This window comes from Catharus ustulatus, chromosome 9, assembly GCF_009819885.2.
Source record: "Catharus ustulatus isolate bCatUst1 chromosome 9, bCatUst1.pri.v2, whole genome shotgun sequence".
NCBI classification, from domain to species: Eukaryota; Metazoa; Chordata; class Aves; order Passeriformes; family Turdidae; genus Catharus; species Catharus ustulatus.
In genome coordinates, this window is record NC_046229.1 from 1,939,267 (window position 1) to 1,965,999 (window position 26,733).

A 26,733-nucleotide genomic window follows, 5' to 3' on the forward strand; every position below is an offset into this window, starting at 1 on the left:
TAAGTTATGAAAATTCTCAGAGGCAAATCCTTTCTCCAGTGTCTCACAGCACATTAAATCAGGGTTATAAATTAGGGGATGTGCTTCTGGTTCTCACTTGTAAATGAATGAAGAATAAGTGGCAATAGGAAGCAGCTGCCTGTATCTTACTGTGTAAAAGTGGTAAGAATTCAGGCAAAATTTAAAGGAAAAATGACAACATGGCCATTGTAACAACATCACCAAATCCCAAGTAACCACCAGCACCAATTCCCAGTCTCCTCCACATTTCCTGGCTCTGCAGTCCAGACTTGGCTCCCTCCCACTCTCACCCACAGAACCTTTCTGAGCATTATCTGATGGAAATAGAAATTATCCCACGGTGTGTTTGGGTTCACTCTGCTCCACACGCTCAGTTATGAGCAGGTGAGCCGTGCAGCAACCTAAAAAATGTGGAAGGCCAACCAAATCCTCCCCAAACACTGAGTCAGGGATTAATAAATGATAATTACTAGAATTTAGGACAGTTTAGGAGTGTGTTCTGATTGATAAACACAGCAATCACTAACTGCTTAAGTTAATTGGATTTTTTTTCATGTATTTGCATCCAATTTCCACCATTATTAACCACAAGCTACTATTTCTATTGAAGTGATTGGATCCTCTCATTGAAATAATCAAAAAAGAGCAGGAGACTTCCACAATGAAGCCAAAAACTACAAAAAGTGTAGAAGAAACTGGGGGAAAGAAAGTTCCTGAATTAATTTAGATGTGTTCCTTGTGGAGAGAGGGGACACAACGAGACAAGTGCTTTCTACAGTGTCAATGCCATTTTAAATTTACAAGTTGCAAAATTAGTTTTGTTTTGAGAGTTTGGCATATCCTGATCAAGCATTAAAACTGCCCTGAAAGACAAAACCAAAACAAACCCCCACAAAAACAACACCACCCAACCTGCCAGGTTCAACTGCTGACCAAGCCCTAATGAAAACACAGATATTGGTTTTAAAAAAGCTGTATTAAACACAAACCCTCCCTATTCATCAGCTGCTGTTCCACCTGTTCTGAAGATTCATTTCATATTAATTTTACACCCCTGCATTAAAAAAAAAAATAAATAAAGTTTTCTTTGATATTCATGGAATCCCAGACTGGTTTGGGGTGGAAGAGACCTTGAAGCTCATCCAGCTCCACCCCATGCCATGGGCAGGGACAGCTTCCACCAGGAAGATATTCAGGAGATAAAACCAGATTATTTCATTTAGTTTGTAGTAAGAAGATGCATGGAAACTCCAGGAGGAGAAAACAAGGAGAAACTCAACCTCACAGGATTCCATCAGGATTTATCCCTTCAGTCAAAACCCTGAGATTCAAACCATTCATCAAAAAAAAAATGCTACACCAAGGTTTGGTCCCTGCATGAGTCACATTTAAAAATTAATCTCCATGATCCTTGTGGGTCCCTTCCAACTCAGAAAAATCTGATTTTATTTCCATTTTAATTATTTATCCCCTTTGCCACGCCTTGTTCACCACAGAGGTTCCATGGATGTTAGCAGCCACCAGAAGAGGCTGCTCAGATTTCAGTTTCTCCACCAAGAAGATGAATTTCTACCTTCTCCAATTTTAGCATTTTTAGCACACAGTGGTAGAGGAGGAGCCACAGCCATGGAGCTCATCTGAGAGCAGGAGAGCTGAAAACAGCCTCCAGCCACTCGTTTTTTGGGCTAGAAATGTACTGAGCAAAGGAAAAACACAAAAGAAAAACCAAATTGTCATTTTCTTGCCCAGACAGAAACTAAACCCAGCACCACGTCTCAGATTTTACAACTCCCTACTTTATTACCACATTCCTTCCAGCAAATTTTTATTTTAAATATGAGCTATCCCCCCCCCAAAAAAGCCACATTTAGGTTTTCAAAGATTCTTAATTTTCCTTTCAGTGAGGTATTACTGTATTTCCTTGTCCTTGGAGAGTTTTATCTGGGATTACACACATGTACCAAAACACAGCTGTTCCACTTCTTGGCTCCTTTCTTTTTTTCCCAGAGAAAAACCCTGCCTCTATCAGGCACCCAATTAGCTGCTCACTATCAAAAGGCTGCTTGGCCCTTTCATCTGCTTGAAAACTGGATTCAAGTGAGAGGGTGTCATGGAAACTGTGGCTGGGGTCATTTCCTGTTGCAGTTTTTCAGTCACCAAAAATAAAACTGAAATAACAATAATAGAAGGTTTTTTTGCTGATTAAAAAAAAAAAATGAGGATTTGTTATGCCAGCCTGCAAAGCAGTAGTTGTGTGAAAAGGAAAATTTTTATTATTTTTATTATTTAATTTTATTATTTTTCATGAGAAATCTTCACCTGACAAAGAAGAAACTGATTTCAATTCAATGTTCAACACTGTCTTAAAAAGCCTGAAGATCACATGTGCAGAACACAAAACTTGCAGCAAATATGCAGTGAAATTAATGAAGAATTTAAAATTAAAAGCCCAGCTCACAGTACTACCACAGAGTGTTTTTTTCTCTAAATATTTCACTGTGCAAGTGGGATAGATAATTATAGATAATTATATAGGAGATTCCAGCTAATGAGCTAAGGACAGTACTGAAAACTAAAACAAAAAAAAAAAGGGAAAGTTCATGAACCAGGGAGCTTTTTAGCCTTAAGATTATAAATAGTTAAGCCTTAAGTTATAAATAGAAGTAATTAAAAATAAAAGAAATAAGAAAACCCCAGTTCTTTGCCAGATTATCTTCTATTTTGATGAAAAAAAGAGGGAGAGAAAAAAAAATACCATAAATTTACACACATTCCCAGATTTCTTAAACACAGAGTTAAGTGAGGGGATAACAGGGAAACACAAATAAACCCCTCAGAGAGGGGAATGAAATCATGGATCTGATTTCTGTGAGAGTTTTTCTGTGGTGAGAGATTGAGGAACAGCTGGCACACGTGCAGGTATGAGCACACCTGGGAAAGTTCTCATTTGGTTTGTACAGAAAATGCCACAAGTCCACTCGGCAAACAGTGCCAAGTGCTTCATCTGCAGCTTCTTCAGACGTTGGAGTGCTTCAAAAAGCTCAAGTGCTTCGTCTCCTAAAGCTTCCAATTATTCAGATGAGTTCTCCCTCAGCTCAGTGACATCAATGCAGAACAGCCTGGCTGATGCTGAGACAAGAAATGCTTTCATGTCCTCCAAGAGCAGAGCCCAGCCCTCTGCCTTTCACCCCCTTCCCACTCGCCGTGGCCACGCGCGTTCCCCCGGCGGCATTTTCCAGCTGAATTCCCTTCCAAGCCCTTTGGGGGCACCTGGTGCAGCCCAGCCCTTGGTTCCACCTCAGCCAGCACACAACCAGCAGCTCTGCCCTTGGAGGAGCTGAGATGTTCAACTCCAGCCAGACAGAACAACTCTGGCAGGAGTGGATTCCATCTCCTGACAGGAATCTCCAGCATGGAAAACCAAGGGCAAAACCAAGGATGAGATGGAGACAGGAGCTGGTGCCCAAGGCAAGGAGCAGGGTGAGGTTCCCCACAGGCACTGCTGGGATCTACACACACCTGGAGCCACCCAAGGAACCCCCAGAGCTCCCTCACTGGGATGTTCTCTTGGGAATGCACGAGCAGTGTTTGCACACCAGCCCTTCCCACCAGGGCTGGGCATCAGCAGGAATTTCACCATAGAAAGGGAGGGATTGGAAGTGCCCAGGGAGGTTTGGAGTGGCCATCCCTGCAGGTGTCCCAGGAATTGCTGGAGGTGGCACTGAGTGCTCTGGGCTGGGGACAAGGTGGGGATCAGGCACAGCTGGGACTCGATGCTCCTGGAGGGTTTTTCCAACCTTAATGATCTGACCAAACTAGAAACCCCATTCCCATCACATCTATCCAACTCCTGATTTAATTAAATATGTGCATTTCCTTGTGTACACTCCCCCACCCTCAGAGTTTGGGTTTTTTTGTTAACAATCTTCTCTCACTTCATCTTTACTCAGCAATTTCCAAACTGGAATAGATTTCCTGAAGTTTTTGCAGGAGTGAAACTCACTCTGCTCACGACCCCACAAAGCACAACATGAATTAGCAACAACACAAAAGAAGACATCTTTATCAGACAACCCAGCACTTTTTTTTGCTGAAGTTTCACTCTTTTTGTTAATGGACAGTTAAATATATGTCCACTAAATTTTTGTTCTCATGAAGATTATTGCCAGGTTAAGCTGAACATATCCATGACCTTGCAGCCTTGAGGATGAAAGGTAAGGTTAGAAAAAAGATTTTTTAAGAGCCACAGACAGGAAACAAAATGTAGCTGAGAGATTAAAGAGAAGATGAAAAACAACACCAAATCTGCTTACAAAAATAATAAATACCAAAATGATAAATAAATCAAATGCTGTTGTGATAAGTGGCCATCACAGACAAACCTGGGAAACGAAGGGATTGAGCAAAGCTGTCCCAGCGTCCCCAGGTGTGGCCACTGCTGCCACAATCCCGGGAAGGTCATTGGGAATGCAAAGCCCCAGCTGGGGCAGCAGGAACTGCAGAGTTCAGAGCCCTCCCCCACTCCCATCCTGCTCCCCATTATTCTCCAGTCAAGCTGAAAGCCACCAGGGCTTTTCCTCGGCCCCTCCGTGTCAGGCAGACTTGGGAAGCTCGGCAGGAATTGCTGAGGGATCCAGGAAGGCACAAAAGGCTCCTGCCACAAAGAGCCCTTTCATCTGGGCCGTGTGTCCATTAAACACGTCCTGCTAATGTGCATGTGCTTTATAAAGTGATTATAAAGTGAAGGCTCAGTCACTAACTCGACTGCACAATAAGATTTTTAAGTCTATCACTGGAAAAGTGGGATTTGAAATGAGGAGCTGGGAATGCTGCACAGCTCCTGTGATAACACACAGAGCCTGGTACCCCAGCTGAATGTGGATTTTTTTTATGTTTTCAGGCTTTCATTGCTTTATTTGGTGACACTCAGGCACCTCACACTGCTCAGGAAAGCATGGAAAAGAGGATTCAGCCCCAACAGTGATCCTGCTCTGAGGACACTGGAATCACTGCTCTGGCAGGTTGGAAATAGAAAGTTAATAAATAAAAATAATAGAAATAACAGATCAGACCTTGCTGTTACACCATGGGTCAGGATGAACTGGGGAGCTGCACACCAAAGCAGTGAACAGCCACTTTATCCATATTTTGCCTCCCTTTCCTTTTCCCACAGGGGCTCAGCATCATCTGAGATTTTGAATAACTAAGGTAGGTACAGACTCCTGCCAGCTCTGTGAGAGAGAAAGTTATCTTCAGTCCACCAAAAGGAAAAAATTGTTTTGAAAAAATAGTAATAACAAAAAAAAATATTTTTTTTTTCTTTCTGCATCATCAGAGCAAAGGCAGAAGTTGAGAATCCTCCCCAGTGTGGGTGTGGCTTTGGGCCAGCTCTGCATTCCAGCCTGTGCAAACCACAGCTTTGCTAGAGCAAGGTTTCCATATTTTAAATATATTTTTAGACTTAGGGCCCGATGCTGACACTGGCTCTAACTTCATTTCTGAGCAAGGATCCCGAAAAGGATCCCAAAATCTATTTTCAGGATTAAAATGCAATGTGCTCTGCCAGCAGCAGCAGCACAGCTCCAGTGCAGCTGCTCAAGGGAGAGGGGATGGCTGCACAACTGCTGGGTTTGCCATGCACACCAGCACCAGCTGTGAGCTCCATCCACCCCATCCCTGCTGGAACAGAGACCCCCAAACTGCTTTGGGTTGGGAGGAACCTTCAAGATAACTCATCCCACCCCTGCCATGGCAGGGACACCTGCCACTGTCCCAGGCTGCTCCAAGCCCTGGCCAGCCTGGCCCTGGACATTCCCAGGGATCCAGTCCAGTGCCAGGACTCACAAGGAACAATTTCCACCAAATATCCCATCTAAACCTGCTCTGTTTCAGTTCCAAACCATTCCTCCTCCTCCTCCTATCTCTCCATGCCCACACCAAAAACCCCTCATGGATATTTTCCATCAATCCCAAAACTCCAGGGGATCTGCTGCCATCCTGTTATTTATTCCCTGTTGGAATACAACTGGAGAGGTCCCTGCCAGAGCAGAGCTGCCAGCTCAGCTGTGCAGACTGAGGCCAGGGGCTCACCCAGTGGCACTGGGGAGCAAGGGAACAGGGGATGGCAACCAGGGAATGGCAAAAATGACAGAAAGGAAAGCAAGAGAGGCCAGGAGGGGTGCAGGGACACGGGAAGGCAGCAGGAATCCAGCTCTGCTCCCTCCCCTGCACAGCAGTTGGATTTACAGACTCCACAGGAACTCCCTGCACTTCCCAAGGAGCCATGGGTTGGGATCAAAGGCTTGGGTAAGAAGGGACATTTTTGGTATCAAAGTTGCAGGAAGATGTGGATGAATAAAAAACAAGGAAGAACCTGGAATGAGCCTGATCTACACAGTGAGCACCTGCACTGTACATCAAGAACAGCTTTCTTTACAATTCAATATTACAAATATTTTAATTACAGATATTTTAATCACTGCTATCCCTTTGAGCTGCTTATTTTTCCTCCTCTTTATCCTGATTTTCCAGACTCTGTGAAGCCATCAGGATGACACACACCAAGCCTGACATTTCCAAGGAGCAGCTCTGCTTTCATTTCATCCCCACATCTTCCCTTCCCAAAATTGCTGCTGCACCTTTGCTCCTCAAGGAGAAATCCACCATCCCAAGCACTGAAAACCATGGCAATGGATGTTGGGTTTCATTTATTTTTGGAGGCAGAGCTTCTATTCTTGGAAAGGTAGGAAAAAGCAGTGTTTCAAAGTCTGAGGTTGCAATTACCAGAACATACTTTTTTTTTTTTTTTTTTTAAATGTATTTCTAGACTTTCAGCCAACCACTTGCTGAATAAATACATAAATATGAAGGGGGAGGCAAAATTCTATTTATGTGACATCACAGTGAATCGATATTTTAAAATTCATGAGATTGAATTACACACCAAATAAAAATAAACAACTGGTCATTTCTATTTCTATTTAACAAGTTATCTCCTATCATGGCTATGTTGGGGTTGCTTTAATTTTGGCTTTGCAGCCAATAGTTTTAATGGAAATACAGCATCATGAGTATGTCAGTATTTAAAATTTCACAAACCAAACACAACTTTTGGAACAAAATTCCGTGTTCCCAGTGGTGAGCTCAGCACAGCAGAGGTTCCAAGAACAGCTGGATCATCACTGAACTGAATTCAACAACTTCAAGACCATCAAGCACATCCATCAAAGCAGCTACTGAAATGATTTAGGGATTGTAAAATGGAACAGCAGCAGAATTCAAAAGGAAGAGCCAGAATATGGTAATTTATAATTATAATTTCACTTCAGTCAAAAATAAAAAATTCAAAATAAGATTTCTTGCTTTCCCCAATTGCACTAATGAGTGGTAAACAACAAGAGAAGCTACTTAGTGCCATTAGGTTTGGATTTGAAGCTCATCTAACTCTCAGAAGTTCACAATTTCCATCCTCCTCCTGCAATGTAGGTGAATTTTAACTTCTTCCTTTTTCTTCAACAGAACCTCCTTCAAGGAGGACACCAGAGACTGTGTAGCCAGGAATAAGATTTTCTAATTTTAATCACACAGATCAAAGACTGAGAAGTTTCAAACCAGCTGCCTGATGTGACAAACAAGCATCCTCAGTGCTCATTCCTGCAGCTTTCCCTGGGAAATGCAGCTGAACTCCCCCAAAACAGACCCAGGGAATAAATCCCACATCACACCTGGCAGTCCTGCAGAGCCACTGGCAACAGGAATGAAAGACAATTCTGAAATTCATATTCCAGACAATTCCTTGAGCAAACAATGTGCCCAAGGAAGTCAAACTACCTACAGCTGTACTTATTTATATTAAATATCCTTTCATTGTTAAAACTGCTAAGTTTTAACAAATTAAAATTAAAAACACTTCTATTTTTATCCTTCAATGCCTTCCATACCACACAAAAATCTTGTGTCCAAAATGTGGGCTTGGCCCCTCTGGAATACACCTGTCCATGAGGGCTTGACCAGACTGGAAAATAAAACAGAGGGGGAAAAGAGGGGGGAAAAATGGCTTGCTTTTTTTTTTTTTTTTTTTTTTTTTTTTTTTTTTTTTTTTTTTTAGGTTCAGCTTCCAGTAACAAAATATGAACTGCAATTTAGGATCCACAGAGTGGAAGTGGCTTTTCCTCCTCATTTCACACTCCTTGCAATGATGGGAGATCCTGTTTCTTTCTCGTTCTCCCAACAGTCTTTGTCAAAAGTCAGAAATCCCACATGATTTCAATACTAGAGAAAAGAGGAAAAAAAATCTGCTAATCCACTGACCACGAACAAGGCAATAAAAATATCCTGGATGTGACCTCCCCTGCGCTGCTTTGCAATGGACAGACAACAACAGAAAACAAAACTTACTTTTAAAAAAATTTACTTCTGCTCCCACAAAATGCACAATTCTGTAGGCACACTGAGGAAATCATTGCAAAAATCTCTGACTTCCAGCACATCCAACCACCTCAGCAGCCCAAAAAGCTGCATTTTTCTCTTCCAGTGCAAGTCAAACACAACCAGTTTGTGCTGAGGACTGGGGATCCCAGTTCCCAGGCTTTGGGGAGCATCAGGAGCTGAGCCATCCCATGCTGGAGCAATCCCACCTTTTGATTTTTTCAAAAGTCAGCTCAGATTCTCACTGTTAAATCCCCCCTGCCACAGTTCCAGGAATGGTCCTGGGCAGGAGCAGTTCTGCTGTCACCCCCACAGCTCTCCTGCTCAGGTAATGCTGCAGTTTCCAGTTTCTCATCCCTGCCACATGGAGAGGGGAAGGACAGGGAATCATCACTGGCAGGGTGGAGCACACAGCTGATCCCTGTGCTCACACAGCTTCTGGGAAAAAGGGCTGAGATTTGGATAAACCCCAAATAAATCCTCGTGCTACCTCACCATCCACTGCAGGGCCAAATGCTGCTCTGACACTCGTGCCCCACACAGTTTGGGGTTCCTTTAGTTCCCAACAAATAAAAGGATCTCCAGGCTCTCCCTGTGGCCTTTCCAGCCTTGGCTCAGAGCCTGCTCCTGCTCCAGGCTCCCACCAGAGCTATTTTTGGGATTCTGCCCCCTCTCCCTCAGCCCATCACCACAAACACCTCCCCAGGTTTTGTTTGAGTCCTGAGGTGAAAGCACAGCCCAAAAAGAACGTTTCTAATCCTTCCTTTGCTGAAAGGGAGAGAAGCAGGGACTGAGCAGGTCATGGGAGCACCTTTGGTGTGGTACCACCCCATCATCTCTGTCAAGCTGTGTGAATTGGTGTGAATTCCCCAAAAAACCAGCACAAAAATAACCCTACCAGGGTGAACACACCAGAAATCCTGCTTAAGGCGTTCCAGCCCCTACAAACTTTTATGGCAACTTCCAGATGTGTCTATTTTAAAGTTGTTTTGTTCCCCTGGCCTCATTCCCACCTGTGACAACCCAAAGTACAGCCAGAAATTCCTACAGCATCGCAGGGATATGTGCAAAAGAAGGGCAGAACTGGACAGGAATACTGACTAGACAGTTCTGCAGACATGCTGAAAGGAAAATTACAGTTTTTTAGCCAAAAGGTGGAAGGGGCTTCAAATCTGTGAGCTCATTGGCCAAGAGCACCACAAAAATCTGTTTTTATCAGCTGCTCCTGGCTGGGGAGCTGCTGAAGGGAGATGTAATGGTTTGCTTTTACTAATGATTGTAATTGTGCAAATATACTTTTGCAAAATCACTTGGGAGACTCTGCATGGAGGCAGTTGATAAAGTGACTCCATTAACACTTGTCCTGGGATTGGGAATGAGTGTTCCTAATTTGTGGCACCAGGATTGTTTCAAAAGTCAGCTCACATGTTCACTGCTAAAGCAGACACATAATTCCATCCAGATTTCTGCACAGGGGAAGAACAGGCAGAGCACAGGATTCAAGCAATAACTTGGCTTATGTTTCATATCAGAAAAGGAAAATTTCCACAACAGACATTGCATAAGCACTGATGTTTTTATACTCTTTTCATGGAAAAGAGAACACAAGGATATCCTTTCAGATTTCATTAACACAGCATGGTATTGAACAACAACAAGCTACAGGAAAATGATGATTGAGGAATGCAGGCTCTCTACATTTTTACACTTTATTCTGCATTAAACCTACAATACAAGAGCTATTAATCAAAACCTCAGCAAAATTTTGACATGCAAAACAAAGATTAATGCATCAGATAAGGCACTAAAATTGCAGTTATTAAGTTATATTATTCATCCACTGAAAAAAATTAAAAAGAAAAAAAATAACATTTTCCTATTCAACTGTAAAAAAAAAAAAAAAAATTCCTGGGCCATTACCCAACCCTTAGTGAAGTTCCCTGATCCTTGAAGCGTTGCCATTTCCAGGCTCAGGTGGCCCCAAATCCCAGTTCCATCTATGGAGAGCCCTAATAATGGGAATAAACAAAATTTCCTTAGAGCTGGCCAGCTCACACAGGGGGTACTGAACTGACAAAGCTCCAAGAACTTTGGACAAACAAACAAAAAAAAAATCTGTTTATTCTTAGTTCTCCCTTTTAATATACAGACAGAACACACACACACACAACAAAACATTTTTTTTCAATTCAAACACATCTTGCCTCTCTGAAAGAAGACACTTTCTCTATGTTTTTTGACAACAAAAATTAGTTTTTTTCTCCCCAGTGCCTGGCCAGGCTGTAGCAGCAGAGCAGCTTCTCAAGCACCAACCACCCAAAAAAAAAAAAATGAGCGCACGTCCTTGTGAACCTTCCTTGCATTATCAGCCCTGCCACAGCAGAGATTGCCAATCCCTTCCCAGGATATTTGAATTGCTGCTGTCCCAGGGAGTGCAGGATCCTTGGGCACAGCTCATTATCTGCCAGCCCACCTTGCTGCTCCACATCCCAACTTTTATCTGGCCGGGCCAGCTGCGTTGGCGCTGTTTGAAGGGCAATGTTGATGCCACATCACCAAGGACGCCCCCACCCTTTGAAGAGAGGACTCAAAGCCTAATTAAAAATTCTGATTTACTCTGCCCTTCCACCAGGACCTCTCGCTGTCTTTTGGAAATGTTTCATGTTTGAAAAAAAAAAAAAGGAATGTGTGTGGAAAAGGATAAAAAACTTGGGCTGTCAGAGGGCCTCGAATAAAGCTGCTGTAGCTGGATTCAAACTAAGGCATAATCATGGAAAACAGATGAGGTTTTGCTCCACTGGTTTCTACTCTGTAATTATTACTACAGCACACACTACTGCCAAATAAAATTTAAATAACTCAAAAAGGTACATTTGAACACTTAACAGCCTTCCTTCCATACTTTTTTTTTTTTTGTATTTCAGGTTCACAAGCTGAAAATAATAAGGAAAAAAAAAAGCAAGCAGTTTTTTGTGCTGAGGGTGCGCAAGGTCCAGGTTTCAGAGCTGGAGGATGTGGGGTTTTACACCACAGAGATATTTATAAAGATCCATCCAAAGAAGTGGAGAAATGTGAGAAAGCTCTGATTTCAGAGATGGACAAGCACCATTCTAGCATTTAAACTGGTCTGCAGGACAGCTCAAAATGGGAGTTATCTCTTCTAAGTAGTAAATCCATCAGCCAGAAGACAATCCCATTAGAAAAAAATAAATAATGCTGCATTCTGTCAGTGCTCATTTTCAAAAGGACTGAATAAATGGACAGTTGTGGTGACTCCAACTCTTTGCCATCACTCAAAAATCCTCAAAGAATGTGGATTTTTCAGCCCATATAAACCCCTGGACGTGTCTCCATCTCTTGTGTCGTGCTTGTCTGAGCACAATCTGTTCTTCTTGAAAAACATATGGCCAGACAAGCTATTAGGGAGATAAATAAAGAAATAACATGCTCACCAATCAACCAGGAGATGCCTGTGCAAAGCTGTTATTTTACACATCACTGCATCATCTGATTAATATATTAATATATTATTGCTTGCACAGTATTAGCATCAAAAATAAACCAGAAAAAAGTGACCAGCAAACTGCCTTTTTTTTTTTTTTGGATTCCAAATGTATTTTTTAATTCCAGCCCCTAAGATCAGTGACAGACCATGAGAAAGGGCTGTGCTTCCTTCACAGAGCAGGAGTTCAGGATTAAGATGGCAGAGCTGCCTTCACAAATATTCGAGGCCCTCTGGGCCTACAACTTTTGTTACTGTCTGCCTGGAAACATCAACATGCATTTTGAGAGTTAGAGAGGCATTTAATGCTTTTCATCTTCAAAGCATTTCTGCTCCTTTCAACTCTGGCTGCAAGTATTATATCCCTGTTTTGGAGATGGAAATGTTACCTTGCCCCGCACTATCAAAAAATATTCCTCACCCAGAGCAGATTTAGAGGTTTAAACCTTGCCAAAACCAAACCAACCACTCACAAAAGTTCTGATTTATTCTTTTCCTGCCTTCACCTCCCAACTGAAGAATTTCAGTTGTTTCAACCACCAAGCCACCCTGTAATTTCAGCCAGGCCAGAGAAGCTGGGATCAGACAAACCAGGTAACAGCCATGGTGAACCCCACCCACAGATCAGGTCATGCCACAACCACCAATTTAGCTTTAATTTTAGTAAAAAAAGGCTCTTAACTTTGAATTAGTGCTGAGTGTCAGCTCTGCCCAGGAGAATACATTACAGGACTGTCACACAAGTACTAACTGACCGAGCTGCAGCCCTTGGGCAGCGATGCCATGGGATATTTAGGATGCAATTTGCTGAGGAATGACAGGGAATAGGAGCTGGGATTAGACACTGCCTCCCAAGGATGCAGTTGCTGCCAGAAGTGCTCCCTGCAATGACAGGGAATAGGAGCTGGGATTGCACACTGCCTCCCAAGGATGCAGCTGCTGCCAGAAGTGCTCCCTGCAATGACAGGGATGCTGTCAATGTGCTCTGGGAACAGTTACAGGTTCCTTCTCCAGCACCCTCCATCCCTCAGGAGGGAAAGGGAAGGGATTGAGATGAGGCTGTTTGTGGAAATCACTCTGGGCAGGAACATCACCAGATCACCTCTGCAGCTCAGGGCAGAAATCCCTGTAAAGATGTGTGTGTACACACCACCCACACCCCAGTATGTGAAAGGGAAGACACAGAATATTAAGACACAGCAACATCATTAACTGGGGGTTTGGCAGAACTGTCAAACAGAGGGGGAACAATAATTAATCAGAGCAACAGAGGAAATCAGACAATTGATGAACTTTCAATATTTAACTGCACCTGGAGAAATAACACAGAAGCAGACACCCAGGAATCCCCACACACTGCAGAGCCCAGCACATGTTCTCACTGAGAGAATCCTTGATCTGGCACAAATATGTATATTCTAATTGGAAATATTTAAATAAGAAACCCTTAAGCTGCTGTTCAACACATTCAACAAATGATGCAACTCACGAGTTGTCACCTACACTACATGATCCTCAGCTGCTCTAGGCAGTGCCATTCAAGGAAAAAAAAATTTATAAATGAAACCAGAGCACTTGCATGGGCAAGGAAACAAAGCCCTTCCCAAAGGTAACAGTCAGCCACTGCCCTCATGCAAGCTCTGTAAATAGAAGTGGTGTGAGTGCCAAAACCAAGTGTCAAACGTCTCTCATCCTCAGTGTGCCTGCAGCTTCAGCCTCTCTGCCAGCCTCACTCCTCTCACAAGGCAAAATAATAGGGTTTTATGAGAAACACTCAGCCCTCACTGCTGCTGGAGCATGAAGCACAGGTAGAAGGAGAAGGTACCAGAAGAAGGAGACAGCACACAGGAGAAGGAGCTCGTTACAGCACTGTCAGCACACCCACAAAAATCAGATTTATTTCATATCTCACAGCTACCCCGTTCATCACTCCCTGCCCCTCCCCACAGGCATTTCAAGCTCACAAATTCCATTCTTCTCCTCTTACCTCTTCCACTTGCTCCTCTGGTGTCTGCTCTGGAGACTCCACGTCATCCTGCCTTCCTGCACTTACAGAGGCTCTGTCTGCACTTTCCTCAAAACACACCCAACCAACCTCTCACCTTCGCTCCTCTGAGGCATTCCCACCTGCTCCTGCACTCATTGGATGCTTCCTCCCCACCTTCCTGCAGAGCCCCGTGGTGACACCACCTCCTGCCTGTTAGCAGGATGTGCAGATGTGGGAGCCACAGCTGGCAAGGACCAGAGCATGGGGAGAGCACGCAAGGGAAGCATTAAATCCTGCCACTTCCTCCTCTCTGCTTTATGAAGCGAAATAAAACCGCAGCTCGCTAATGGCTGGGATTGAACCCTTCCTCCTGCCACCACAGCTTCCCCCCACCAGTCCTGATTTGGGGACTGTCACCCTCTAAACCAGGACAACACTTTGGATTTGTATCCACTTAAGCACAGAAGTGTTGTCGCTCTCCTTCCAAAATCCCACAAAATCTTTTCTGTCTTTTCTGCAGACAACAACCTGTTTGCATCAGCCCAAGCATCCCCACTGTGCTGGCCCTCACCTGGTGCCAGGTGCTCACCACCAGCCCTGAACAAGCAGAGAAAAAAGGGAATTCTGTGCCAGCTACACCCAGCCCTGCCTGAGCAGGCTTTGGAAACTTCAGCCCTAAAAATCAAGTGAGAAGCACGGGCTGCAGTGACACATGTCATAACATTTTTCGTTCTACTGTAGGAGGTCAGCAAAAAAAGCTTCTAAAATCAGGGGAGGTTTGTTCCCACCGGTTTTTAATCTTAAACAGCTGTAACAATGTTCCAAGGGGGAGCAAAGGACAGGCTGGGCATTAGCGTGATGGGAGCTGAGACAGTCAGAATATGAAGCATATAAAAATAGAGCTCAGTATGAAAAGGGTTTCAGTTTAACTTCCAGTTTCACCACATTAAATTACTTCAGGGCCTTAAATATCCAACTAATAGTAAACAGAATTTTAACATGATTTGCATCTCCGTGCACTGGCATCCAGATTGTTCCCGAGCTCGGAACATCGCTACAATTCTTGGAAAGAAAACCTGGCCCATCCTCCGGTTAATTCCTGTAACAATGTATATTTTTATGAGCTACTTTTTCAAATACAACACACGTTGAGGTGATCACATTGTAATTTTTTTTTTTAACGCCAGAAACGGATTTAGCAATGCAATAATACCGACTTAATTTGCATTAACAGAGACTCCACCAAAGCAAAGGATTATGCTTCTGTCTTTTGAGGGGAAATACATACATGCGTATGCACGGCAGAAGGGGAAAAAAAAAGGAACTTCCTTGAATTCAGTACATCAATAATGTACCTTGTTAAGTGAAGTCATTTAAATCCGCGTCTCCTTAGCATCAAGGACAAGAGACAGCTCAGTGTTTGCCCGGACAAAACGAGCCCTAGGAGGCCGCCCAGCACAATGATGGTCCAGAGGTGAGAGAATGCAGCCAGTTTAGAGAAGATAAAAGGCCATTTGGGTAGAGACCCCCGCTGATCCTATGAAAGTGTCTCCTTTTCAATTTGGGAGGCTTTTAAAACTGCATTTGCTACTGACCATACCTTCCCCTGAAAGCCGCCTGGGATCCGATTTCACTTTTCCCCCGCTCCCGTGGAGGGCCGGCAGCTCCGGGCTGCACCGCAGGTACCAGCGCTTCCACCAGCCCCTGGCACAACACCCCGCAGACACACAGAACTGCCGGCCAGGAGAACAACCTTCCCCCCAGCACTGAATAAACTCCTCCGGGAGTCGGGAAGCATCGCTTCCCCCGATCGCCCGCGGGATGCTCGGCCGGGAGCGGCTCAGCAGCGAGCCCGGAGCTGCCCCGGGGCACGGCGGGCTCAGCCCCGCGCCGGGCTCGGCCCCTCCGCGGCTGCGGGAGGCGCTTCGGGCTGCTCCTATTGTGTAAATGGCAAATAAAACAAAAAACTGCCCGTGCCCCGCCGCTACGGCCACGCTCGCCTTCGGGCGGGCGGCACTGCGGGGGAAGCGGGGCTGGGGAGAACCGGGGATGAGCGGGGCTGGGGAGAACCGGGGAGCGGGGCTGGGGAGAACCGGAGATGGGGGAGCGGGGCCGGGGAGAACCGGGGATGAATGGGGCTGGGGAGAACCGGGGATGAACGGGGCAGGCGAGAACCGGGGATGGGGGAGCGGGGCTGGGGAGAACCAGGGATGAACGGGGCTGGGGAGAACCGGGGCTGGGGGAGCGGGGCTGGGGGGAACCGGGGATGAACGGGGCCCGGGGGAACCGGGAATGGGGGAGCGGGGCTGAGGAGAACCGGGGATGAGCGGGGCTGGGGAGAGCCGGGACCCGGGAGAGCCAGGGTTGAACGGAGCTGGAGGGAATCCGGGGCTGAAAGCAGCAGGGGCAGAGGGAAGCCGAGGATGAGGGGAGCCGGGGATAAGGAAGCAGGAGCCGAACGGAGCCGGGGATGAGCGAGCGGGGGCTGAACGGAGCTGGGGGAAGCCGGGCAGCCCGCGTAGGGAAAGTTTGCGAAGAAGAAAAGAACCGAAGAAAGGAGAGGGAATCAAGAAAGAAAGGAACGGAGAGAGAGAAAAGGCAAGGCAGGAATCGGGAAGAGCGTGCGGAGGAGGGAGGGAGGGAAGGAAGGAGGGAAAACCAGGCGAGGCGCCGGCCGGGCCGGGCCGTACCTGCATGGTGACGACCCTCAGCTCCTCGGTGGCGAGTTTCCTCATCTGGCTGGCCAGCACTTGCGCCTCGTCCAGGATGGAGAACTCCGCCTCGGCGGCGCCCAGCGCGCCCAGCAGCGCCAGGCACAGGAGGCCGAGCGGCCCCCGGCCCCCCCGGGCAGCGGCAGCGGCAGCGGGGGGCTGCAGCCGCCCGGAGCCCCGCTCCATGCTGGGGCAGCGCCGCGGGCAGCGCCTGCCGCGGGCAGCGCCCGGCCCCTCAGCGCCGCGGGCCGCCCGCCATGCAGGGGACGGCGGCGGGCGCTGCCCCGCTCACGGCGCTCCGCGGGCCCCGGCGCTGGAGAACAGATGGAGAGACGCAAACTGCGGCGCGGAGGAGGAGGAGCGGGAGCGGCGGGGCCGAGCGGAGGCGCCGCGGGCAGGGGGAGGCGTCTGGGGCGGCCGCGCTGCGGGCGGGGGCCGGGCCGGGCCCCCCTCGCCAGCTCCGCCCCGCAGGCCGCGGTGCCCCCGGAGCCCGGCCCGGCCCGGCTGGGCCCACCCGAACTGCGGCCGCTCTGCCTGCTTTTATTGTTTTTTTAATCTTTGTAAACTGTTTGAAAACTTTTTGTTTCTCCCCCACTCCCCCCGCTTAATTTTATTTATTTTGTTTAATCCGCGTTCAACGTCTCCTTTCGCAACCCCGAGCACGGAGCCGTCCGTCCCCGGGCACGGCGCCGCCCAGCACGGCCTCGTGTCGAGCCTTGAGGAAATGTTTGTGCAACCGACACGGGCAATGAGCAAATAAATGAATGGAAGGGACGGGGGCAAAGCCGAGCCCACCCCAGGCACGGCTGCGAGCCCTGAGCAGCAGCGCTGGGACATGAGATACCCGATAAACACCCCCCGTGGGCAGGAAATCAAACTATCAGTGGGTTAAAGATCTTAAAATCCAGCCTGTGCCATGGCAGGGACACCTTCCACTGTCCCAGCTGCTCCAAGCCCTGTCCAGCCTGGCTTGGACATTCCAGGGATGCAGGGGCAGCCACAGCTTCTCTGGGCACCCTGTTCACCCTCCCTTCCTAATTTCTAATCTAAACCTAATCCCCTTCAGTTTAAAGACATTTCCCCTTGTTCTATCACTATGCCCAAAAGCTGTGTTGGTGCTGTTATAAATACGTATTGTGGTGTTGGCTTTTCGTAAACCTTAGGGTACATACTTTCAACAAAACCAGGTTGAAATTGTTTTTAAGATACAGTTTTCTTTATGAGTAACATGAACTGATAAAGTATCTTTGTAACAAGTGAACTGCCGGCTTGGTTGGGTAACACCCAGTGAAGACGCCTGCTGCTGATACACAGCTACCAGTCATGTTTGTAGGAATTGAAGACCACAGCCCAAATTAAGGCTGATAAGAAAAATGAATTAAAACCACAGCCAAGAAAAATCCATGCTCTAAAAAGGCAGACTCATGGAGTGGCCATGTAAAACAGTTCTTGGAATATGGAAAATTGTAGAAAAGTTGGAACATGTATGATGGGTCTCCAAAACAGCAGAGGTTTTCTTGGCTGAATGGCTGATACAATTTTTTGCTTTATTTTTTGTCTGTTATTGTTTTTTATTCAACTTTTTAAAATTCACAGGAAAGTGAACCTTGTTTTTCACAATGCCATGTGCCAAGCACGCCACAAGCCCTGCATCCAGTAGCAGCACACTGAAATCCTAGAATCACAGAATCAGTAAATTGGAAAAGACCTCCAAGACCATCAAATCCAACCCAGAAGCACTGATCCGTGTCCCCAGGTGCCACCTTTACAAACCTTTTGAACACTTCCAGTGATGGTGATTCCTGATCTTCCTTACACCTTCCTCCTGACCATCAGAAACCAAGCTACAACATCAGGTCATATTAGGAAAACTCAAAACAAGAATTAAATTTTGGGAGTGAAAGCCAAACTTCCATTGTCCAGCACCTGCAGGCACTGCCCAGCAATCAACAAGCCCGAGAAGCCAAACACCAGGCCCACACTAAACATACACCCTCTAGATTTACTCTCCATTAATTAATCCTTTATAATTGTGCAGGAGTAGATAATTAATAAATCTGACCTGTAGAGACACAATGGCTTCAATTACCCACATCCACAGCTACATTTTTAAGAGTCCTACCAGAGCCACTTGTGTCCTGTAGCAGTGAATTCCAGGAGTTAACAATCCACCCAAGCATTCATACAACATATTATTTACTATAATCATGCCCTATTTCCTTGAAATGTGGTTTCTATCTGCTTCAATGGTTGAGTTTTTGACTTTTCCCAGCTGCAATTCCTCACTTTGACAAGGATGGGAGCTGGGTCAGAGCTGGAACTTGCTCCTCCCAGCAGCATCTGCTGGCATCTCTGAGGGACATCAGCAAAACTCTCATTTGGTTTTAATAAATGAAATATAATTGTTCCTATGAAAAATCTGCACTTAGCTTATCCTTGGCTTTTGTTCATAAAAAATTGTTGTAATATTATTTATATATTTATATTTAGGTATTTTTACTGGTTTATACTGGTTTAGCCAAAGCAATTCAAATCCAAAGGACGCCTCTCAAAGCTGTCCTAATTGTTCCCTTGGATTTCCATTGCTGAAGCAGCTTTTGCTACCTGAAATTCAAGAATTTTTTTCTTTCCATCATGCTGAAGTTTCTGGATTTCTGGACAAATCTTGGAAAATCTTCCCTGGGCCCAAGTGGGAGGCAAAACTCAGCCACATTCACGCTTAGTGGTGATCATTTTCATATTACATTTTACTTTATATTATTAGATTCACCAGTGTAAAACACAAATATTTTAAATTATCATGAGAAGCCGAGTGGTTTTTCAATCTCTTGGCTAAACCACACTTTTAAACATTTTTAAAATTTCATTTCTAATATAGCTGCATACTTGAAAACTTCATATCTGAACTTTGTTACATAATTCATCATCAAATCAAGGTCACAGCTCAGTCAGTACCAGTTGCATTTGGAGCTCCAAGGATTTCCAAGTCATCCCATTCCTGCACCCCAGCACAAGGTTAACACTACAAATAGATTTTTTTTTAATAAACTAACCCCAGGAAATGAATTGGTATTGTCCTTTGGTTTCCAGAGCCCTGGGATGCTGCTGGAGCTGATTGAACAGGTTTCACATTTTCCTGTAGGACCAAAACTCATTGACTGCAGAGCCCTGGGGGTGAACCCAGGCTCCTCCTGGGGCTGCCATGTGCTTTTCCTGCCTCCTCTCTGCCTCCAGCACAGAGGAGTTGTTCCAGGATGTGGGAATCAGGAATTCCAACCCAGCCATCCACCAGTGGGGAGTTTCTAAATCAGTTGGGCTCATGCTCAGTCAGCGTCACCTGACAATGAAAGGGAAAGAGAGGAAAAATCTCCCTGCAAAATGCCAAGATGAAAAGAGATAAAGATCCCAAAGTTCAGATTCTGTGATCTGTGGATGTGAGTTAAAGCTGCCAATTCAGATAATCTGATGTTTGTCACCTCCTCAAACCTGGTTTTTCAGGGCTGTGGATTAAATCTGTGTCCTCCTATCAGAGAATCAGGGAATTGTTAGGCTTGGGAAAACCTCCAAGTCCAGCACCACCTCCACATTCACCGTTAAACCTTGTCCTCCAGTGCCACATCCAGATGGTTTTTGGACATCTCCAGAGATGGTGACTCCACTACTGCCCTGACCAAGCCTTATCCATGAAGAAATTTCTGCTGCTACCAAATCTAACCTGCCCTGCTACAAGATGAAGCCATTTCCTCTTGTCCTGGTATTTTGCTTTGGAATAAACCCTGGAGAAGAGGAGGATCACCCTTGCTTGGCTTGTGGCATCCCAAAATTGCAGTGTGTGCTGCTGCAGGCTGGAGAGGGAAAGGATGAAGAGCTGAAGGCTCTCCTCTGCTAAAAGCATCAAAAATGCAGCCACTCAAATCTGCAAAACTGAAAACCATCCATTTCTCTTTTAGAGAGCATGGAAAGAGAGCTGGAGTCAGTGCTGGGGTATGGGAAGGGGAGGAACACATGTGAGATATAAATCCCAGCCCCAAGGTGGGAGTGAGCTCGCTCTGACAGCAGCACAGACAGATGCCAAGGGGGTCAGTCAGGGAACAGAGCAAGTGGGATGGCTCTGGAATAGCTGGAGCACGCAGTGGCCCTGGAGGAAAACACTATTCCTGTAGGGAATGACTCAACCTGGATTATGAGTGGTGCATCCCCTCTGCAGGGATCAGCCCATTGCTGCTCTATCTTCTCCAGTTGCTCTGCAGATAAATATTTCATTTCTATTCTGAAAACAGGGGTGTAACTGTAACTGCAGATCCACATGGATGCAGAGGTCTCCTCTCCCCAGGCTGCTGTGCTTCCTTCACTCCCTGGCACATCCCTGAGCTCTCCCAGCAAACTGGGAGCACCACATGTTGTAAAAAAAGTGGTCTGACCATTGGGAAATCCCCTTAAAAGTGGCACTTCTTTTCTGACACTCATCTTCAAGCCTGCAAGCAGCACAATGTACACTCCAGAAGGTCATTAGGTGGTTATAAGATAGTTTGGAATAATAAAATAGTTTGGAATAATAAAACAGTTTGGAATCCTCATAGCTGCTACCCAATCCTCCTCCCAGTCTGTGGCCTTTCCCTAACTGGTTTTGTGCAAACTGCACATCCAAAAACCCTCACAGGGATGGAGCAGCTCCTCACCAGGAAAGGAGCTGAGGAACTCTTTGTGGCTCTCATCTCTAACCTCAAAGCAAAGGCTAAATTTAATCCTTTGGTATAAATCCAGAATAAAAATAGAGAAAATGGAAGTTTGCATGAGGCTGCTACTTTTTGCTTTGCTACCATTCTTGCCCTGTATCATCTCCCAGTTCATGTGCTTTATTTTATTTTCTCATCTGACCCCTTTTCAATTTGCCTTAATTTGATTGTGGCCATCAGCACACTGGCCAAGTCTGAGGCTTTCCTTTCCCCATGTTGATTTTCATGTTTAGTTTCCCATCCCTCTCATTATGCCTCTAAATATTTCCTCTGGAAGTTACAGTTTTGTGTTAGTTTTGGCTGCAATTCTTGCTTCCCCAGTAAGCTGATTTTTGCTCACTGAGAGTTACAAGTTGCACACTGGATTAAGCCGAGGGCAGCAACTCTAATTCTTGGATTTAGGGTGGAATTTTTTTGAGTAGCAATTGATTTATGCATCTGGAAACTGCTCCTCTGAAGCTTGTTTTCTTCTGTGTGGATGACAAACCATGTTATACATCAGAAATAACAGTTCCTTGAATATGTTTCATTAATTCTGTTTTTAGGTCTGCACCCATTTGCACAAGTATCATGTGCTGGGACTTTCAGGACTCAAAAATCCAAGTTTTATCTCCTAGAGCAACATCTGCCCACTTAATCAGTCATCCCCCTACAGATTACAACCAGCAATGAAAATGGAAAAAACTCCTTGGTCTCCTCCCTCTGCAGCAAGTTTGCCTGTGAGAGCATTCTTTCCACAGCACCATCATCACCAGATAATATATTTAATATATTTAATGAAAGCCATCACGTGTGTGGTGTGGGATTTCAAAGTGAGCATTGTGCCCAGCTGCACAGCTCAGGACTGGGAAAACCTGATGTGAGCAGCACAGAATCGCTGCTCTGGGCTCTGATTTTACACTGCATTTTATCCTAAATATCCCAGGGATGATGGAAGGGAGAAAACGAACTCAGGGGCTTCAAACTCTCAGCATTGCAGAGCTGAAATATTTAAGGGAGTGTAAAACACAGGGAGAAGCAGAGGCCATGAGGAAGAGGGAGGAAGGTGAAGGGGTTGGGGTGGATGCTGGAAGTTGATGGAAGGACCTGAGGGTCTTGGTTTGCTGCTCCTGCAGGTGCCAAAGAGAGAAAGTGGAAAACAAAACCAGAAACTTTGGAGCTTTCAGGTATTCCAGGAAGGATTTTACAGGTATTTTCTTACCTGTCAGTTATTTGGGCACAAGAACATCTCTTTCTCCTAGGGAAAAAAAAAAAAAAAAAAGAAATCACTTAGTGTGGTTTAACCATGGTATTAAAGCAAAAATTCATGGTAGAGGAAAAAGAACCATAGGATGGCACAATGATAAAATCACATAACACACACCAAAGCTGCAGCCCAGCAGTTTGGGATTCTGATGACCAGAAATGCAGATGGCATTTTTTAACCACCTGTCCAGCAGTCCTGGCAATTTCTGAGTCATGACCTTTCTGTAATCCCATAATTAGCTGGGGGAGAGCCTGCTGGGCTGTGAGCAGTTCACATTCAGAATGTTCATCCTGTTCTTACTGCACCACACCTGAGCTGGGGCTGTGCTTCCCCAAACTGGGATTCCATCTCATCCCATCTCTTCACTTAGCTCAGCACATCTCCCTTGTCCATAAAATACCTGGGATAACCCCTTTGAGCAGCACAGCCCCAGTTTAGTGGGAATTCTGCTAGAGATGGATGAGGTTCACCAGGAATGACCCCAAAAAATTGTGGAGGAGAAGCAAAGTCCACTTGAAACAAGCTGAAGGAATTCTTTGAATCCCCTGGTTCTGTGCTCAATCAAGGCCACATGGATTATTAAACATTTTTCCTGGTTATGGGTGAAACAAAGGATACAAATTTCCAATTCCCATTTCTAGATTTCTTAATTCTTCCATAGTTTTTCCCATTTGGAGACATAATGGGTACTTATAAAAAACACAGACCTAAAACCAGGTACTGGAAAGTGCAAACAGGATTAGGAAGATGCTGTCAGTGAGATTAATGCTCAAATCAAAACACTGGTTACTTTTAAAATTTTAGGATAATCCAAGAAATGTTTCTAAAAAGAGCATTAAATGCCTTCTCTTTATTTTTCCCCTCTTTTTAAACTTGTTTTCACTTTCAGTGTCATTTTGTAGCCTGCACTGGGCTGAGGACATTTCCCTCAGCAGCAATGCTCAAGAGCCACACATGAACTGTGGTTATAGATGAGCAATAGTTTTCCAGAGACTCATAATTTGGCTAAATTTGGATTTTCACAGGTGTTTCAAAGGACACATTCTTGGCCAGTGTGGCAAAACTTAACCAATCTCAGCTTCTCTCCTTCCTCAACAAAACAGCTTTGTTTTTTTGTTTGTTGAGAAAGGGCTGAACCTTTCAGCACAAATATCTTGGAGCCTGAAGTGAAAAATAGCTCGGAGCTTTCCAGCACAAACAGGGGGAAAAGAAACACTACCCAGCCTACAAACCTGGATCTTATCACTGGGAAATGGCAGGCAGCCTTGGGAACAGGCACTGCTACGGGCAAGATTTGTAATAATTCTGATACTCTAATCTCTTTATCTTCCTGCTGCATCTCTGCTTTTATCTTTGTGTTGATGCCTTGGAATTCATGGCACCTTTTTTATTTTTTTTTTTTATTTTTTTTTCCTTTTTACTTCGTGCTGGAAATTGGAACAGCTTCATTTTTATGATTTGGGTAAAGCATGGTGTGTTCTCCATGATGTCCTGGTGTGCTTTCCATGCTGTCCTGGGCTCAGGGTTTGGGATGAACTGGAATTATCCTTTCCTTGGTTGGGAGACCAGGTCCTGCCAGAGGATGGAACACAGAGCAGTGAGAACCTTGTAAGGACATGAGGGCACCACGAGGGTCACTGTCACCTCAGCACAGGCTGGATGGAGGCATTTGTGGTGACAGGGAGGACGTGAGAGCCACCCATGCCTCTCCTGGGAAACTGGATCCATCCCAGCTGTCCTGGCACGGGAATTCCTCGAGATCCCTCATCCCAACGTCCCTGTTTGCTGAGCAGCCACTTGAATCCCGATATTGCTGCTATAAATATCCCTGGGGACAGGGAATAACTCCTGCTGGCCTCCTGATATGGCTTGAGGAGCACTTGGAAGGAGGCTGGCACATCCTTGTCTCGCAGAGCTCTGGAATTAGGCAGAGGAGGAGGCAGCGTTCCCTGGGAGCCATCCCCACGCACTTGGAACTCAAATCTGCCAGCTCCAGCACACAAACAAAGCTTGGGAAGAGCTGTCAGGAGCAGGGAGAGCTGTGTGGTCTGACAGGTTCCACCAGCCTGGCTGGCTGAGGGATGAGCCAGGAGAGTTCCAGGCTGCTCAGCACCACCTCTGGCTCCGGCTCCTGCTGTTCTGGGAAGTCCTTCCTGAAGTTATGGCAGGGTGGAGCTCCCCTCAGCATCTATCACCTTTTATCTTCCTTTTCTGCCAGGCTCAGGATTAAATGCATGCATTTCTTGTATTTCAGATGTTTATTAATCCTTATCTGTGTTACAGTGAGTTCTACGGCACTTCAAGCTAACAAATTAAAAATTAAGATGTGTCTCTCTCTCTGCAAGGCCTTTTAAGGATAAACTGACCAATTTAGAAATGACACCTAAATTATTTTTACTTTTAACCCAATAAACAATCACCTGTGGTGAACAAAGTGGAATTTTCTATCTAATCATTCAGTACTACCTAGACCCATGAAGAAGGACAAACCTCCACCCTAAAACTTCCATCTTGCTTTATGTATATTACTGTATTCTAAACCCTTAAATTCTAAATTTTCCACCATGTGATCTCACTTTTTACAAGGTCTTTTAAACCTAAACTGTCCAATTAAGAGCTAACATCTGAATTATTTTTACTTTTGACCCAATAACCAAACACCCATGACCTGCAGTGCAGCATTTTCCATCCAACCACAAAAAACTCACCCAGACCCATGAAGAAGAAGAAGGTGAAGAATAAAGAAACCTCTGCCCTAAAACCTCCATCTTATCTTATACCTGTTACTATATTTTAAAACCTCAAATTCCAAGTTTTCCACCCTGTGCTATTACACACTTCTATTCAGATTACACATCAGTGATCCTAATTCTATCACTCAATTTTGGAAGCTTCTCCACAGCCTCAGGTTAAATGCAGAGTTCTCCTGGGGGTCAGTGCCTGGCAGCACAGAAAATCTAAAATTCTCAGTGCCCAGGGTCCCAACAATCATCTTCCCAGGAGACACCTTTGTCCACAGGCTGTGGACAGTCAAATTTCCAACCTGGACACTGAGCTCTGCATTTCCCATTGAATATCACCTCAAATATAATCCCAAAAAAAACTAAGGACCAAAATCCAGAGTTTTGTGCTGGCATCACACCCTCCCCATCCTCTTCCTCCTCCCCACCCTCCTCCTCCTCCTCTCCCAGCACATCTGGAATTCCTTTAGCAGCCAGGCTGCAACAGGATCCACACAGAGCCTGGGAACACCTTGAGCTGGTTATGGCCTCTGAAATTAGGCAGCCAAGAAGGGGAATTTTCTTTTATGACCTTTCTAAGAATGCTTAATGTGCACCTCAATAAATGCTTGAATGACACAATCTGCAGGTAGTTAGCTTTTCCATATATCCAGCTCCATGGTTTGGAATTTCACCACTCATTAGGACCTGCAGAAGTCAAGAAAAGTAAAGAAAATAAAATAAAACCCAAAAAAAGAGATTGTTTTGAATATCTCTGTCTTGCAAGATCTGAGTGTAAATGTAGGATTTGCCTTATTCTGGGGGAGGCTATCAGAATGAACCAGGCTATAAAAAAGTATCCAGAATTTTTAAAAATCAATATATTTGTCCTTTTTTTGGTCATTATTTTGAAGACCACAGTGCTCTTTTGTTTTGTGACAGCTTTTGCTGCATTTTCTGCATTTTTTTTGTATTCCTCTCATGTAAACCCTAAAAACTATTCCCTATAACATCACCACTCTATGTCTATATGTGATACCTACTTTTCTTTGTTTAATTTCTCCCTGCAAACTTTTAGTTCTGTGTTATCCCTCTCAATTACCCTGTGCCAGGACTGCAAACTCGATAGAATCAGGGCCACTTTTAAGGAAAATTATTAATTTTATTACCAATAACAGCAAAATCTGCCAATGGAAAGGTTGGGATGCACCTGAATCAGTGATTTTTGTCATATTAAAAGGTAAATAAAAGAGATTTTCCAGTCTGATGGAAAATATGAGATAACAACATGCTCACTTTAGACTTAACATTTTTTTGACTGATCAAATAAATATCCCTGAACTGGCAAAAAAAAAAAAAAATCCAGCCATAGGTGGTTTTTAC

At 45.1% G+C, this 26,733-nt stretch overlaps 1 protein-coding gene across 1 annotated transcript in view; it reads right to left on the reverse strand.

The window, feature by feature from the left end:
• The window catches only part of LOC117000306 (VWFA and cache domain-containing protein 1-like), an 89,533-nt gene extending 72,699 nt beyond the window's left edge, over positions 1-16,834 (reverse strand). Inside the window, exon 1 of the mRNA XM_033067849.2 lies at positions 16,628-16,834. Coding sequence (XP_032923740.1) covers positions 16,628-16,834 — 207 coding nt within the window. The remainder of the gene's footprint in view (positions 1-16,627) is intronic.
• Positions 16,835-26,733: the final 9,899 nt, after the last annotated feature.